General features: G+C 41.6%; 1 protein-coding gene across 1 annotated transcript in view; it reads left to right on the plus strand.

Moving 5' to 3' along the window:
* The window catches only part of LOC115474547 (adenylate cyclase type 5-like), a 561,227-nt gene that overhangs the window by 398,663 nt on the left and 143,571 nt on the right, over positions 1 to 18,993 (plus strand). The window contains exons 10-11 of the mRNA XM_030210051.1: positions 6,998 to 7,142; positions 16,429 to 16,526. Coding sequence (XP_030065911.1) covers positions 6,998 to 7,142; positions 16,429 to 16,526 — 243 coding nt within the window. The remainder of the gene's footprint in view (positions 1 to 6,997; positions 7,143 to 16,428; positions 16,527 to 18,993) is intronic.

Here is an 18,993-nt window from a genome sequence, read left to right on the forward strand (position 1 = left end):
TTCTACAGAAGCTGAATACGTGGCCGTATCGGAAGCGTGCAGAGAACTGATGTGGATTGAAAAACTTTTGCTGGATTTCGGAATAGCTGAAAAGAGACCAATCCAGATAATGGAAGATAATCAGAGCTGCATCCGACTGTCACAGAATGACAAGGTTCAGTCACGCACCAAGCACATCGCAACGAAATACCACAACGTGCGAGAGTTGGCAAAAGAAGGGGTCATCAGTCTACACTATTGTCACACCAGTGAGATGACAGCTGACATCATGACCAAACCGTTACCCAGAGAACATTTTGTGAATCTGCGTATAAAGCTTGGACTTTGTATGAATAAATAATTGCATGACAGTTATGCATGAGAAGGGGTTTGTTGGAATGTAATTGTATTTTACATGCATTGCCTGTCACCTATTATTTCTCTGTGATTACTCTGTGACCTCTGATGTGAATTACTTAGAGAGGTCACACAGCTGTGCAACTTCCTGTGGGGGATAGATGCAGCACATGCAGCACATGGAGCACATGGAGCTCATGATCTCTCCTAACCTGAGAGGATCTATGGTGGTGTGAGCATCCATTACCATCTAAGCACATGGAAGGAGCTGATAATACAAATGTATAATAATATGTATATATAAGCCTGTCTGATTATAATCTAACTACAAACTGTGAGTAAACAGATGTTTTGTTACTTCAACTTTAAAGTGACTCAGCAGTGAATTATTCAGGGGTGAATGAGAGAGAGATGAAGAAAGAAATTAACATTTCTAAAGCTGAAGCTGTGTGTACTAAAATCTGCTAATTATTTACTACAAATAATCCAACAACAACTTCCTGTTTTCATAAGGAGTGTAATTCCCAACCTCCTCCTTCTGCTCTTATGTAAAGGATCACAGAAGGTTTCCAGAAGGTCTTTTTTTTTTGTAAAAGTGGGCTAAAAATATCCTATTTTTGGCGTTTTTGCAAAAATCATCAACTTTACACTCAATTTGTGAACTAATGGAAAATATTAGGAGAATGAAATTTTATATTCGAAAACCGTGTGTTGATAAGTTGTTGTGTGCAAAATTTCACGTTTATCACACCTTTAATTCCAGAGATATAAAAAGCCAAACTTTACAATTTTTTCGTGCCGCAAATTTTTCGGACCAAGTTTGCTCCAAGTTTTCTTCATGGAAATCGCTTATGTAGATTTTTTTTAATTATTTTGTTTAATAGAGCGCAAGAAGTTGTACAAGATGGCCAAGTTTTGTTTCTCTGAACAAAATATTGCCGGAGATATGGTGTCTCAAAGTTGCCGAAATCTCGGAGTCATACCATAGAAGGCTGCAGTATGGGGTCAAACAGATTACTATATCTCAGCAAGTATTGCATCGGCGAACATAAAACTTTACCAATGTTCATTGGGGACATGTATGAATGTTCACAGAAAATTTCATTGAAATCCGTGATGGTCGAGCAGGGCACTTCTCTGAAATCAGACCACTTGACATGGAATGACTCTTCAGCTTTATCCTTATCAGCATCTACATATTTGTCCCCCTCATGCTTGAGCCTCACAATGCTATTATGGCACTTCCTCCTATCACTTACATATCTAAAAGAAATGTCTTGTCTCCCAATTTTACCGTATCGGCTATCTTTTCTTCCATTTGCGTCTTTGCTTTCCTGACAGCTTTTCCAGCTACTCCTAGCTTTTCTAGGTATTTTTGCCTGTCTTCCTCTTTCTTAGTTGTCTTGTAATTTATGAAGGCTAACCTTTTTTCCCTTACCTTTTAAGCTAATGTTTGAGAACCAGAGCAGCCTTCTTTTCATCTTACTTTTATATACTAGTCTTACATAAAGGTTTGCCACCATTAAAATATCTCCTTTCAATTTTGCCCACTGATGTTCTGCTTCCTTCAGCTGTTCTCATCCAACGAACTAGACTAAAGAATTGCAGCACTCCATGAAAGAGTAGCTTGGAGGTAAAGGAAGAGCAGATCCAGCAGGCTGAGCGCTCCAACACGGGCCTCCAAAGGCGTGGAGAAGTAGGGAGGGACACCAAGGGACGATTCAACTAGTAGACTCAAATACCCGCCTGTATAAGTGGGTTTTAAGAGCTGCCTTAAAATCTTGGTGAGAGGACTGCATGTATAAGCTAAGAGGAAGGCCATTCCAAAGACTGAGGCCTGAAATGTTAAAACATTGATTTCTGGAAGATGTTCAAAGAAATCGTATGAAAGGAAGGGCATAGTCAGAAGATGCTACTGTTCTGTAAGAGGGCTCATAAGTGCTATAGCGTGTAACTGCAAGGGGCATTCACATGGGAGGGACATACACACATCCTATGGAATGCTATAAAGTTATGCACGTTGCATGGCACATGTAGGTACGTACGTTTATGCCTGCTATTGACATGACGTCAATGGTCATGCTTAACTTTATACACAAATAAATGACAAGAGTTCTCCTGTAGCCTGACCTCCAAATCCAGTGACATTCGCAGGAGGAAAAAACCTCAAGAAGCTCACAAGTGCAATAAGCAACAAGAGCAGGGCTGCTTCATTATTGGCACAAAAAAACCTCCTTACGAGCATACACGTCAAATGCAAAACTGCAAAGCTGTATTCCAAAAAATATGTGGAAGAGTACTTAGCTTAAACGGGTCTTCCTTAACACTCCTCTTCTCAAAATGAAGGGCCAGTGCTAAATATTGACATAGCCAGTTAAGTTAAAGCCAGCCAAACCACCCCCCAGATATTCAATGCTGGTCACTGGAAACAGCCTGGCATTGAATATCTGGGCAGAAATAAAATAGAAAAGGGACCAATACTTTAACTATTCCACCACTTTAAATACCACAAAAACCTTATATTTTTTATCCAAATTAGCTATTTATTATTTATATCTCTCTATCACATCTAGTACACATGAGATTATAAATCAACAATCGTATACATCATAATTTTATCTTCAATACAATACTGTATTTCTCCTATGTATTCCACTCTCAGAGTCCATACAATGCAAAGTCCATTCCAATTGTGTCCATGTTCTTCCAAAAGTCAAAATATGAGATGATTATTTAACTTGAAGTTATCACAATTTCTTCAGGTCCTTATATGTATATGATTGTTGATTTATTATGATTTATTTTTGTTACATTTGTACCCTGCACTTTCCCACTCATGGCAGGCTCAATGTGGCAGGCAATGAAGGGTTAAGTGACTTGTCCAGAGTCACAAGGAGCTGCCTGTGCCGGGAATTGAACTCAGTTCCTCAGGACCAAAGTCCACCACCCTAACCACTAGGCCACTCATATGTACTAGATGTGATAGAGAGATATAAATAATAAATTATATTGGAGGAGTGGCCTAGTGGTTAGGGTGGTGGACTTTGGTCCTGAGGAACTGAGTTCAATTCCCGGCATAGGCAGCTCCTTGTGACTCTGGACAAGTCACTTAACCCTCCATTGCCTGCTGCATTGAGCCTGCCATGAGTGGGAAAGCACGGGGTACAAATGTAACAAAAATAAAATAGATACTATTGGACATTCTACATGGAATGTTGCTATTCCACTAACAACATTCCATGTAGAAGGCTGTGCAGGCTTCTGTTTCTGTGAGTCTGATGTCCTGCACGTGCAGGACGTCAGACTCACAGAAGCAGAAGCCTGCGCGGCCACGTTGGTGATCTGCAAGGGCCGACTTCTACATGGAATGTTGCTAGTGGAATAGCAACATTCCATGTAGAATCTCAAATAGTAGCAACAGAATCTCAATAGTAGCAACATTCCATGTAGAATCTCAAATAGTAGCAACAGTGGAGGAGTGGCCTAGTGGTTAAGGTGGTGGACTTTGGTCCTGAGGAACTGAGTTCAATTCCCGGCACAAGCAGCTCCTTGTGACTCAGGGCAAGTCACTTAACCCTCCATTGCCTGCTGCATTGAGCCTGCCATGAGTGGGAAAGCACGGGGTACAAATGTAACAAAAATAAATAGCTAATTTGGATAAAAAATATTTCTATTCTTATAAGGTTTTTGTGGTATTGAATATCTGGGGTCAGTGCTGCCGGCAGCAGCTAACTTCGTTGCCTGCCGCCAGCTGAATATCAGTGGGGGGGGGGGGGGGGGTATGATTTTTAATTTTACATATGTTGTAATTTTAATGATGTTGTAATTCTGGATGACTGCTCCATTTCTTGTTATGTAGACCACAGTGAACCACACTTGTGAGGTATTCGCAGTATACAAAAACCAAGTGTAATGTAATATTGTTGTGGGCCGTCTCTACTGCGAAAGTGACAATCATAGTCATCCTCTGAGGCACAATTTCCACAAAAGATTCTAAGAAGCCTGCAAGGTCAAAACTAGATTGGCCTGGTTGTTTAAGGCCCACTGAAGCTTCTATACCCTTTCATACCAAATAGGAAGTTTCAAACGACTGGTGGAAGAGATTCCAATGGTAATTTGAGAATTTCCATGCAGTGCTTCTTAAGCATATCTCCAGGAGCAATTAAAGGTGACTAGGAGGGTTTAGGAAGTGTAAATTGTTACGCCGCGCAAAATTTTCTACATATTCAACTTTCCTATGCAAATATAAATGACCTCTAACAAAAGTTGAGATGTTTGGTTTAGTTCCTGGACTTTAAATACCACAGAATCTGTTCTGGTGTTATAATTTGTCAGTCCTTGAGACTGTTCCACAGAAGATTGACAAACACAATCCTAATTTCCTCATTCTCCTTAACCAATAACTTCTGCACTGGAATTTTTTTGAAGCTAGATAAGAAGCGTTTTCTTGCTGTTTGAATACGCTGAAGCACAAGGGAGGGTAATATTTATTTCTTGTTCTCTTTTTTTTTTTTTATCAATTATAACTTGGAACCTAGGTTTCCTTATATTGTGGACAAATGTTAAAGATGTGTTTTCCTTATTTTTTTCATATTGGGAAATTTATTTTCTTGATTCTTGTCATGGAATTATATTGAAATGAAGTATTATTGAAAGTTTGCATAAATAAATAAAAAATAGCATAGCTGACCCCTGATGGTATTTTTTTTACTACTAGGGGTCAAATTGTTACAAAGGGGGATGGAGTGAGTCATTGGGTTCACTGGGCCACCAGGGCTGAGAAGCCCCCCGGGAGGGGGGGGGGGGGGGGGGAAGGATCCAGGGGATACCAATTCATGTAAGCCACCAACATGCAAAAGTTACTTTTTTTTCCTGGCAGCTCTGGAAAAAATAATTGTACCTATTAAATTGTAGCTTTTTCTGTGAAAATAGACCTGCAAAGCCTTTTTTTTTCCCCATTCATGAGCTGCTTGGCATGATTTTGCATCACAGCAATTTATAAATGCAAAATGTGTATAAAGTTTTCCACAAAATGCATCTCACATGAAAGTTTACTTAAGTGCACTTCATGCAAAAAATAACATTGTGCATTTCCAAGCATTTTGTGATATGTTTTGCACAAAGTGTACTTTTGCAAAGTCACTTTGCACTTTATTTCATAGGGCCCAAAAATAGCTATTTACGTATGCAGGAGTTTTACATGTGTGAGCCTTCTGAAATTGTCCTTTCATATGTCAGTACTGGAGCTCCCTGTATTCTTTTCTTTGGGAGTCTTTTACTAAAGATTAGCTCAAAGTTATCTGCAGTAGGGCCCATAGGAATAAACTGGGCCCTTCTGCAGATAACTGGAGCTAATCTTTAGTAAAAGACCCCCTTTGGTAGCTGACAGCATTTGAATTACAATGCACCTGAATGTGAATGTGCTTATAATGGGGTCTATATTCAGTATTCAACAGTAAGCAGCTTACAAGGCACATCCAGCAATGGGCTGACCTACCTCTGGATATTCAGTGCCAGGGCGTGTGAGTCTCCTGTCTTGGAAGTTATATTGGCACCGACCAGTATTCGGACTGGTACCTGGTTAACTTGCTGCATAAAGTTAGAACAAAATGTTTTGCTGTCCTAATTTTATGCGGTTACTTAACCGATTAATGGATTGAATATCGCCACTAACCAGCTAAGTTGGTGCTCTGCCCTATTCCGCTCACAACCCGCCCTAACCTAGTGGATGGCTGGTTAGCAGAGATACCTCTAAACAACAAAACACTGTGGTGGTGAAGGAGGCAAAAAGTCACTGTCTCGAATACCAACAACACAACCTCCCCCCCACTTGAGAAGCTGGCATGCTATTGTTGGACCACCACCCATTTGGACCCTGAAGTAGCATTGCTCTTTTTAGCATGAGCGAAATGCTGGCCACTGTCCATCTGGGGGTTTGATGGCTTTTGAGCAGGAGATGAGACTGCACAGCTGAACGATCACACGAAAGCTAAGTGACATTCTTGCCTATTTTTGAGATAGGGGCTTTGACACCACTTGAGCTTAGCAACAACCAGTGCCACTATTTTGGTACTAATAACTAGTTTGATACAGATTAGAAGGAAGTTTTTCCTATCAATCCATATTGAAGGTATTGGGAAGATTTTTTGCCAGTGATGAGGAACAGATCCTTTTGAGACCAAGAGATAGGTCAACAGGATCATCTATAGCTCTGCAGATTGGTTGATCAAAAGCTCCTTGAGGCTTTTTCCTCCCTTCAACCATTAATCACTAGTCTTCACATTTCATTATTATCCGGAGTGGGGGGTTTGTGTTGTTGGTTAGCAGAGATATTCAGCAGCACAGCCAATTAAGTGCCACTGAATATCAGGAGCTGGGCTCGCTCAGAAATGTTTAATTGGACAGGGGCCTCTCCTGCCCAGTTAAACCCTTTTAATATTGACCCCAAAGTTACCCTGTCATATATATACATGTGCATAAATAAGCTCAAATCCTTTTATGTTGGCCCATATTGGCATTTTGGAAGCTACCATGAGCTGTTTTATGTATACATGGGATTCAGTTTTGGAAGAGTTTTGGATGTTCCACTCTTGATTCTCACTAAGGTAAAAGACGAAACATTTCTGAACATCCCATTTCATTGCTTGTGTTCCCCGTTCAGGAACACCCAAGAAAACATGAACCCAGAGGATGAGGTAGATGAGTTTCTAGGACGTGCAATTGATGCCAGAAGTATTGATCGATTGCGTTCTGAGCACGTTCGCAAGTTCCTCTTAACTTTCAGAGAACCAGACCTGGAGAAAAAGGTAAAGTGCTCAAAGGAAAAGAAGACAAGCTGAATTCAGATTCTGAAGTTACTTAACAACATGTGAATAAATATTTATGTATTTATTATGATTTATTAACCACCTTTTTGAAGAGATTCACTGAAGGTGGTATTTAACGCTAATATGAAACGTAGAATATGATGACAAATAAAGACCACAAGGTTCATCTAGTCAGGCCATTTTCCTTCTAGATGCATACCATAGACCCTGTGTGTCTACCACTTCCCTTCTACTAAGGATCCTCTGCGCCTAGCCCATGCTTTCTTGAATTCTGATGCTATTTCTGCCTTCATCTCTTTCACTGGAAGCCTGTTTCATGAGTTCAGTACCCTTTCTAAGAAGGAATATTTTCTTGTGTTACTCTACAGCCTAACATTTCAACCTTATACAATAACATGTTTTTGTAGAACACTCTTTTCATTGAATGATCATGCTTTCTAATGCATTGCAGTTTTGCTTTTGTTTTAGATATTTCAATGCCTGTATTGAATTTTATCTCTCTCCTCTTTTCAAGGTGTAAATGACTTGGTACCATTTTAGTTACCTTCCTCTGGACTTTATCTTATTTGCAGATGCAGCTTGCACAGTTGGACACAATAGTCTAGATGAGGTCTCACCAATATGTACATGTGCATTATTGCACCGGGTTATGTGCATTAATGCACCGGGTTATCCCTCTCTCTGAGCAGTGTAGCATTCCTCAAAAAGCTTCAGTCTTATACCCTTGTCAATTAACTTTCAGCCTCCCAAGGGACCTCCTGATATTTTGATAACTGGACTAAACAATCATAATCACTTCAACATCTCTTTCCCAGAACAATCCTGTAAACCCTACCCCACGCCCCACAAGAATAGCTGGAATGGTTACAGAAAGTATGAGAGGTAGGCGCCATTAGGGAAAAGATCACAGGGCTTCCAAATTTAGGGAAGTGGGGTCATCTTTTTTGAGTAGATGCAGTACCATCAGGATCTGCCTTTGGACATCCCAGCACTTGGATAAGGGATTGATATGGTATGTGGGATTTTTTTTTCTTTTTAGTGCTTTTTTTTCCCTTCACCCCTTTGATTTTCTGTGTTTTGTATTCTTCTAGCTGCTATGTTCCCCTTAAAGAAACATCTATCTTTATGGGGAGAAAGCAAGGGGTTGTGTTTTTTTCTTTCCTTTTTTTCCACAGTTCTGCTATTAGTTTCTTATTGGAGGTGTCATTGGGTTCCCGTGCTATTGCGTTTTTTTCTTATGATCCCTGTCCAGAGGGGCAAGTATATGGTATAGTTGATGAAGGGCAGAACATTTTCTTTGGTAGCCTTTATTAAGGCCTATTTTATATAGAACATTGAGATGGGAATCAAGATATCCAGGTCAAGACATTTACAATTCTGCAGGTATTTAAAGAAAGGCTCTGCGAAACGCAGATCCTTTTGTAAACTACTCTAAGGATGTGGAAAACTACACATATATTTGCTAGAAAGTCCAATGGGAGCAGTCATTTTAAAACGTTCATGCAGGAAAAAAGTGTTCTGATCCCCCTCAATTGTGCATGGGAGCAGCTTTTAAAATCACTGCCTCTTATATCCATGATTCTATCCCTGTGCCAGTCCAGACATCCCCTAATCCACCCAAGAAGCATACAGTCCCTTCTCTCCTGAATCCATTCCCTAAGCAGTCAAGATCCACCCCAAACCACATCAAAATCGATCAAAGATCCCCCTGAACCTTCTCCAGCACTGAAGACCTCCTCACCCCCTGCTCCACATCTCAAAAAAGATATAATGGAATTAGAAAAGGTACAGAGAAGGCAACGAAAATGATAAAGGGGATGGGATGATTCCTCTGAGAGGAAAGGCTGAAGCGTCTAGGGCTCTTCAGCTTGGAGAAGAGACGGCTGAGGGGAGATATGATAGAAGTCTATAAAGTAATGAGTGGAGTGGAACGGGTAGACGTGAATCGTTTGTTTACTCTTTCCAAAAATACTAGGACTAGGGGGCATGCAATGAAGCTACAAAGTAGTAAATTTATTATGAATCGAAGAAAAGGTTTCATCACTCAATGTGTAATTAAACTCTGGAATTCGTTGCAGAGTGGTAAGCCTGATGTCAGTACCAGGCAAAATATTGGAAACTATTATAAAGAATAAAATTATGGAACACATAGAAAGACATGATTTAATGGGACAGAATCAGTATGGATTCAGCCAAGGAAAGTCTTGCCTCACTAGTTCGCTTTATCTCATTGAAGGCATGACTAAACATGTCGATAAAGGTGAGCCAGTTGATTTTCAGAACGTGTTTGACAAAGTTTCTCATGAGAGACTTCTAAGAAAATTAAAGAATCATGGGATAGGAGGCAATGTTCTGTTGTGGATTATTTATTTATTTATTTTACACATTTATAGACCACTTAAATCAAAGTGGTTTACAATAAAAATAGGAATTGTTATTGGATAGAAAACAGAGGGTAGGGTTAAATGGTCATTATTCTCAATGGAGGAGGGTGAATTGTGGAGTGCCACAGGGATCTGTACTGGGACCAGTGCTATTTAACATATTTATTAAAGATTTGGAAATCAGAGCAAGTGAGGTGATTAAATTTGCAGATAACACAAAACTATTTAAAGTTGTCAAAACACATGCAGATTGTGAAAATTGCAGGAAAACCTTAGGAAATTGGAAGACTGGACATCCAAATGGCAGATGAAATTTAAGGTTGGCACATGCAAAGTGATGTACATTGGGAAGAATAATCCACATCATAGTTACCTGATGCTAAGGTTCGCCTTGGGAGTCAGCACCCAAGAAAAAGATCTAGGTGTCATTGTAGACAATATGCTGAATCTTCTGCCCAATGTGCGGTGACAGACAAAAAAGCAAACAGAATGCTAGGAATTATTAGGAAAGGGATAGTAAATAAGACAAAGAATACTCTAATGCCTCTGTATCACTCCATGGTGCAACCTCACCTTGAGTATTGTGCTCAGTTCTGATTGCCGTATCTCAAAAAGGATATAGCAGAATTAGAAAAGGTTTGCGACCAAAATAATAAAGGGAATGGAACTCCTCTCATTTGAGGAAAGGCTAAAGGGTCTTCAGCTTGGAAAAGAGTTGGCTGACGGGAGATATGATTGAGGTCTACAAAATCCAGAGTGCTGTAGAATGGGTAGAAGTGAATCAATTTTTCACTCTTTCAAAAAGTACAAAGACCAGGGGACACTCAATGAAGTTACATGGAAATACTTTTAAAAGAAATAGGAGGAAATATGTTTTTTCACTTAATGAATACTTAAGCTCTGGAACTCGTTGCCAGAGGATGTGGTAACAGCAGTTATCTGGGTTTAAAGGTTTGGGCAAATTCCTGGAGGAAAAATCCATAGTCTGCTATTGAGATAAACGTGGGGAAGCCAGTGCTTACCCTGGGATTGGTAGCATGGAATGTTGTTACTATTTGGGTCTCTGCCAGGTATTTGTAACCTGGATTGGCCACTGTTGGAAACAGGATACTGTGTTGGATGGGCCATTGGTCTGACCCAGTATGGCTATTCTTGTGTTCTTATGTTCTTATATACATGGTCTAGGGATGGCTTCAAGAGTGGGGGGTTCTGTCAGCCTTTCCACCCAACCCTTCAAATTGGGACCTGTGCATTCCTCAGGGTAGAAGTAAAATTCGACACTGAAATTTTTTGGTCTGCTGTATTCCCCTTGTAAAATGTGGCATACGTGTCTAGATCTTTATTCCATTTAAACCATGCCTGTTCCATTTCCAAAATATCCCTCCCCCCGACATCTCTACATGCTATAGTCATCCACATGTAAATAGCAGCTTTCTAAAATTGCTGTTTGCACATGTGGCTGATCTACATATTTAAACACCGCTATTTCCAGGTGGAGATGCTCAGAGATGGGTAGTAATGCCAGTACTTTTACTTGTAACTAGTTACTTTTTTTTTTTCTTGCAATACTTTTTACTTGTAACAAGTTTCATTTAAGCTGTACTTTTGTATTTGGTAACGAAGTACAAATTTTTGAAAGTAGTTTTTTAAAAAAGTATTTTCCATCCCTCTGCTTCTCCCCTTCTACAGGCTTTCCAAATGATGTCAGACACAGCTTGCAGCTGATTGGGCCTGAACCTTTGGTCCCAAAAACAGCTGAGCTGGGACTGGAAGTTCAGGCCCAAGTCAGGGTCTGACATCACCTGGAAATCCTAGCCCCCGCCCTCTACACCTGCCCAGAACAGCTGTTGATTGGCTATTACTTTGTTGTTGTCAAGCTCAGCTGCCTCCCCAGTCTGAACTGCACCTTCACTGTATGCAGGGCCCACTCCCTTTCCCTTCCCATCCACCGTGTCCCTGCAGGACAGTTTGCTCCCTCTGCTGGACTCATGCTAATAAACTACCATGGGAGATGTATGGAACATGGACAGGGGTGTGCTGGTAAATTTTTAACAACAGGCTCTTTCTCCGGATGTAGCCAGCTCTGCAGTTGGAAGGGCCGGGGGGTGGGGTGGGGGGGGGGGAGCAACACTTGCCTCTCTCTCCTCCCTCCCTTCGTGCGGGCACGCTAGGCATACCTTTGCTGGCAGCCAATAAATGGACTGCCACCACTCCCAACGTCTTGCTCTGAGCAGCATGCTGGAACTTCTCTCACATGTTCGAGAAGTCCCAGCCTGCTGCCCGGAGCTGGAAACAAGGAGCGGGGAGCAGCAGCAGTCTATTTACTTGGCTGGCAGGGCTCAGCATCCCCACCAGCAAAGTAAAAGATAGTTCAGCAGGGGGCCCAAGCCCACATTTTGGGAGCCAATTGTTAAAGTAGCCATGGAGGGCCCTACTTTAACAACCGGCTCCCAAAATTCTTAAAAACTTAACAACCGGCTCTTGGGAGCCTGTGAGAGCCTGCTCCAGCACACCACTGAACATGGCTCTCTGCAACACTGCTAGTGCTTCCTGAACAAGGCCCACCTCCTCTGATGTAAACTTCCAGCACAGGAAGCACTAGCAGTGCTGCAGAGAGCCGGGCTCTGCATGTCTCCCATGGTAGTTTATTAGCAGGGGCCCAGCAGAGGTGCACGGGGTGGAGCGAATGAGACTGTGCTGCAGGGCCGCAGTGGATGGGAGGTGGAGAGAGAGAGAGAACTTAGGCAAGACTGGATGAATGGGGATGGAGAGAGTGAGAGTGACAGAGAGAGATCGGGTGATACTGGATAAAAGTGGAGGAGCAGCAGACAGAGGCTGGGGGAGAGAGAGAAATTGGGCAAGACTGGATAGGTGGGGGCATTGGAGTTAACTTTTCAAAATGATTTGGGATGCTGAACCCAATAGAAATGACCCCTACCTGGACACAGTCCAAGTACTGTGGGTGCTCAAGCACCGACAGAGCTGGGACAGGTCAGTGTTGGAGTTGATTTTGTTGGAAGAGGTGAAGAAGAATGGGGAAAAAAATGACACACAGACAGGAGACCCTTGGATAGCGAGTTAAAAGAAGACAGGAAAGCAGTAACCAGAGACTTAGACCAACACAATTAGAAAAATTAAATGGCCAGTCAGCAAAAGTAGAAAAAAGATTTTTTTTTAGGATACGGTAGCCGTGTTAGTCAACTTAAAAACATTAATAAATATAAATAAAAGGAAAAAATGTAACACCTTTTTGTTGGACTATATACATTTGTTTTTACTAACATTTAGAGACCAAAACCTACTTCTTCAGGTCAGTACAGTACACTGCTGTAATAGTATGCTTGTCCTGACTTAAGGAAGGAAGTTTTGGCCACCAAAAACTAGTCTAAAAATATAACAAGTTAGTCCAATAAAAAGGCATCACTTTATTTTCTGCTTTTCTTTTATTTGTTAATTTTTAATTTTAGCAGTTGAATATGTCAGTTTTTGAAATTTACATCTGCTCTCTATCTATTTTGCATGGTACAAAGGGGACATGCCACTGTTTCTGTTTCTTTGGTTTTGCACTGTATGTAGAATATGGCTTCTTGGGGGTTCAGTTTAATTTGTGTCTACATATTTCTACTTTTAGTTTCTGGTTACTTATTCGGTACTTCATGAGGGTCTATCTCTATTCATATGTGAAAAAGGCCAGATATTCTGTTATCATCAAGTGTCTGTGTAGGACTAATCTGTACCAGTCCAGTTTGTTTTGTTTTCCAATAGGTGTATTAATGTTTTTCTGCCCACTGCAACATTCAGAGTGGTTTGTTTTTTTTCTAGAAAGGACCTTGTATAACCTCCTGGAAGTTAGCTTGTAAACATACTAGATTCTGTGGTCCAACTTGTTAAGAATACTTTTTACTTTGAAGTAAAAAAGTAGTTTGAAGAGCTGTACTTTTTACTTGAGTATTCTCTTTGGATAAGACTTTCTACTTTTACTTCACTACTTTTGAAGCCTGTACTTTTACTTTTTACTTAAATACTTTTAAAAAGTAACAAACCCTTCTAAAATAACCCCCATTGCCTTTTAAATAACTGTTTGGGATCTGTTTGCATGATTTGTTTAACTCTGCTCCAGGCTAGATATGGGGCTCCAATGTTGTTTGATGATTTTATATGACAATGGTGAGGTACGTTACTGTTGTTTTTTGGGGCTACCACCAGCAGTATCCTGCACATATTCAAGGCTGGACCATGTCCGGTCACCAACATTGAATGCCCGGGTATGCATAGCCGGTTAACACTTATCTGGTTAAGTGCAATATTCAGGACTGTGTTTTATGCAGGCCTGTTTATCCCATTAACCTCTAGATTCTATATAGCGAGACTAGAGATCCGTGCCAAAATCAGCGCAGATTCTAAAACAATGCGCGTAATTTAACAAGCTAATGAGCGCTGATAACAGCACTTAACAAGCAATAATGAGCACTAATTGACACTGATTGGAATTTAGGTGCACGACTTTCTAAGCGTATTCTATAACGATGTGCGCCAAACTTCTAACGTGCACAGGCAAAAAAGGGGCATGGTTATGGGCGGAGGAAATGGGCATTTTGTGGGTGTTCTGAAATTTATGCACCTAGTTATAGAGTGTGGCCCAATGCGCCCAAATGTATGCGCTGGGATTTATGCCACTTTTTCATTGGGGTAAATGGATGCACGTAGATTTAGGCGCTGAAATATCAATTAAGCGTATTCAATCAGTGCCTAAATCTAGGCACCAATTATAGAATACACTTAGTTGGCACTGATTTCAGCAATCTCCGCCTTTGTGCTCAATATTTATTTATTTATTTTGCTGCATTTGTATCCCACATTTTCCCACCTCTTTGCAGGCTCAATGTGGCTTACATTATGCCGTAATGGTGATCGCCATTTCCGGAATGAGAAGTACAGAATATTATTGCAATCAGCACTTAACCAGATAAGTGCCAACTCCAAGCAAATAAACCTGGTTTTGGTTTATTTATTTTAATTATTTATCTAAAACATTTATTACCCACACATCTACAATCCTGAGCGGGGAACAATTGACAATCATAACAATAATACACATTTCACAGACATACATCAAAACAATATCTGATAAAACATCAGAATCCAAACAGTCCAAGACTAGCCCCTAAGAAATATGAAATGCTTTCTGAAACAAAACATTTCAATTCATCCATATTTCTTAAGGCTCAGATCCAAGAAGGTAGAGAATTCCACAGTCTTGGTCCTGCGATTTAGGTGCTAACTGGGTATATTCAGCGGCACTATCCGAGTACGTGCCACTGAAATACCCAGTTGCACCGGACAAGCAATTTAAATAGCCAGGAGCCTTTCCTGGTCATTTAAATCACTTTGGTATCAACCTCAAAGTCAGCATTCCGTATGATAAAGGCAAGAAGGTGCAGGCATTGTCCACGGTGAGATTTAATTGAGGTGCTCTTTTGAGAGGTATTGAAGATTGGGGGTGAATATAACTTAAGGGCCAAGGGCGTAGCCAGTCAGCAGATTTTGGGTGGGCCTAGGCAAGAAGTGGGTGGGCACCAAATGTTCTCACCCCACTACCAAAAAAATATCTCAGCTGGTGGGAAAATGCTTCTCTCCACCTTGGTAGTCTGCAGCAGACATGCGCTGAAAACAGCATGCACTGGTGCCAGTATTGTGGAGAGCAGCATTTTCATTACCATCAGGGGGAAGTCTTCAGCTGGCAGAGCTTGGGATCCCCACCAGCTACCACTAAACATGTGCTACCGTTGGGTGGACCTGAACTCTGAGTGGGTGGGCCCCGGCCCATCCAGGCCCACCTGTGGGTACGCCACTGTTAGGGGCCATTTTAGAAAGGGACGCTGAAAAATAGCCTGCGGTAGTGTAGACGCGTGTTTGGGCGCATGCAGAATCATTTTTCAGCTTGCCTGTAAAAAAAAATGCCTTTAAAAATTTTTTGCCAAAAACGGACATGCGGCAAAATCAAAACTGCAGTGTGTCCATTTTGGGTTTGTGACCTTACCGCCAGCCTTTCACCTAGCGATAAAGTCTCACACAGTAACCAGGCGGTAATGACCTACACGCGCCAAATGCCACTTGGCGTGCATCCAATACACGCATCTGAAAATAAAAATTATTTATCAGCCGCGTGTATCAGACGAACGTCAAAAATGAAATTACCGCAAGAGCCACGCGATAGCCGGGTGGTAACTTCATTTTGGCCCTCGTTGGGCGCACGTAGAGCCTTACGCTGCTTAGTAAAAGGGCCCCATAATTTATAAGTGGGTTAGTAGAGGGGGCAGTTTGAGAAAAGCTGAATTTGACAAACGGTTTAGTCAGTCTAATTATTCTACAATGCTATTTATTATTTATTTTATTTTACAACACTTATACCCCACAATTTCCCACTGCTGGCAGGCTCAATGTGGCTTACAACATTTTAAATAACAAATAGGCGAGTACAATAAATGGAAAGGGATAAGCGGGGTGGAGAGGTAAAGATAAAAAAGGGTCAGTCCATAAGAGCAGTGTCCTAAGTGGTTTGGATTCTTATGGTTGTTTTTCTAGTGGACGTCTGCACACACGGCAGAGCTTCCACGAGACACTGATTAACGGTGACGCCTTGTGGTAGTATGTGTTTTGTCATGCAAGTTGGCACAGCTGTCCAAAGTACAGTGGAAAGCTGTTAGACTTGTAAACATCGCTCATTAAAAATATTCTTTTGACAGTTTTCTCTGTATTGTTCAAGGAATTCAACAAGTGACTCTTTCTTTGAACTGACTTGAAACACTTTTGTTTGGAATTTTTGCTGCACTTTTTTTGGCAAATGTGCGTCTCATGAGTTGTCATTCTTTTCCATGCAGTACTCCAAGCAAGTGGATGACCGATTTGGAGCATATGTGGCTTGTGCCTCTCTCGTCTTCCTCTTCATCTGCTTTGTTCAGATCACTATCGTACCACAGTGAGTAGATAACCTCTGTCCTTTTGCATTCCCTCCTTGATAACTCCAGTTAGCACGCCCAAGTGAAATAATACGTCTCTCCCATAAAAACATAAGTACATAAGTACCGCCATACTGGGACTCATATTCGGAAAAACAAAATATGAAAGCGCTAAACCCCTAGGGGAAAAATTACACTGGCTTCCACTCAAAGAACGTATCGCGTTCAAGATATGCTCTCTAATTCATAAAATCATTCACGGAGATGCCCCAGCCTACATGTCAGACCTGGTAGACTTGCCACCCAGAAACGCCAAAAGATCATCCCGCACATTCCTTAATCTTCACTTCCCCAGCTATAAAGGTCTCAAATACAAACTAACGCATGCGTCCAACTTTTCTTACCTGGGTACGCAGTTATGGAACGCATTGCCGCGCAAATTAAAAACTATTTGGGAACTAACTAAGTTTCGTAAATCCTTGAAGACCCACCTCTTCAACAAGGCATACCACAAAGATCAACAGCTGTAAATGTGACACTTCTCCACCTTACCTATATCAGAATAGTCTTCTTTATTATAAATGCTTGTTTGAACTCTTTGTTATGCTATTCACGCTCTCTATGCAACACTGATTGTTATCTTCCAATCTCTGTCTACCAATAACGATTCATTGTAAGCCACATTGAGCCTGCAAATAGGTGGGGAAATGTGGGATACAAATGCAATAAATAAATAAAAGACCAAGGGTTCATCAAGCCCAGCATCCTGTCTCTGACAGCGGCCAATCCAGCAGTGGCGTAGCTAAGGGTGGGCCTGGGTGGGCACAAGCCCACCCAGTCAGCAGCCCATGAGGCCCCCAAAGCTCGTCACTGGCAGCGCCTCACTACTCTCTCTCCCTCTTCTCCACTCGTGGCCTGGCATCTGCTTTCCATCAGGTTCTGCCCTCAATAATGTCACTTCTTGTTTCTTTGGTGGGGAATATAGTAGAGAGAAGCCTGCAGGTTGCCTATAGGAATTGTGACAGGCAATGGCTCTGAGTTATGACTGGGGGGGGAGGGGGTTCAGGGCAGCCGTCTGGTCATTAAAATAAAACTATATTGTATGTATGTACAGGGGTAGGAGACAGTGGGGTCGGGGGGTGGGAAGGGCCCACCCAGATTAACTGTGGGCCCACCTAAAATGGCAGGTCTGCCTACGCCCCTGCAATCCAGGCTTCAAGAACCCGGCAACCCCCCCCCCCCCCAAAAAAAAAAAGGTTCAATGGACTTTTCCCTAAAGTAGTATAGCTGCTGTTCATTACTAACGCTGTGAAAATTTCCCAGTCCTGGAATTAATAGAATAAAAATTATATTCTAATTGATGGTTAACAAAATTATAGGGCCCAATATTCAAAGCTACTTAACAAGTAGGAGAGGCTCCTACCTGGTTAAGTAGCACTGACTTGGTCGTACCTGGATTTTCACAAAACCAGCTAATACTGCTGCAAATCCGAGCAGAATGATGTAGCACCAATGTTCTCCCCCCAAGAATACTAGCATAAGTGACAGAGAATGTACCTTCAGTTGAAGCCATGATCGAGAAAAGGTGTAATTGTTTGCACATACTTTGCACTTCTACTCTTGTACTCAGGGCTTTTTTTGAGGGGGTACTTGGGGGGGTACTGAGTACCGGCACCTTTTCCATTGTCTGCCAAAATTGACCCATGGTCCCCAAGTTTTATCTGCAAATTTTAATGAAAGAGCTCAGGCTCTACACACCAATTCTGCCTTGTCATAGATTTCTGTGACTGGTTGCAGGGGGCCTGGCTATTGTGGGAGTGGGTCCCTCAGTGATCACCCCACTCCTGAAGAGTGGCCTGGCATTTGAGTACCGGCACCTTTTTTGCTACAAAAAAAAACGCACTGCTTGTACTGTACATTAGCTTAGGGGCTCTTTTACTAGGCTATGGTAAAAAGTGGCCTTAGTGTGTCCTTACATGAGTCTTTCCTACATGCTAAGGCCATTTTTCCTGTAGGGGTAAAATGGCCGATTTTTCTGTTTCCTGCATTAATGGCCATGTGATAATTTTCTCATTAGTGCATGACCTTTAGCACGTGAGCACTTGCCAACACCTATTTTTAGGCATAAAGGCTCACGAGCTAACCACACGTTAATCGGATAATGTGCGGCAATGTTGCTTTGCTAACGGATTAGATCACAACACACCCACTCTTCGCCCAGACCCGCCCCCAGCACAAAAAAATATAATCTGTTCTTTAATGCTTGGGAATTGCATGCTGATCACTAAATTACCATGGGCACCTGAGCTCGAACCGCAGTAAGACATTTTAAGCTGCAGTAAGCATGCATTAGTGCTTACTGCAACTTAGTAAAAGGACTCCTTACTTTGCAGTCTACTTGCATATATGTGAAGTACTCCCATTCCCTATCAAGACTGCCACCTGGCCACACCTTACCAGCAGAGTACATACAATTCATGCCAATAC

The sequence above is a fragment of the Microcaecilia unicolor genome, chromosome 7 (genome assembly GCF_901765095.1).
Source record: "Microcaecilia unicolor chromosome 7, aMicUni1.1, whole genome shotgun sequence".
Lineage (NCBI taxonomy): Eukaryota > Metazoa > Chordata > Amphibia > Gymnophiona > Siphonopidae > Microcaecilia > Microcaecilia unicolor.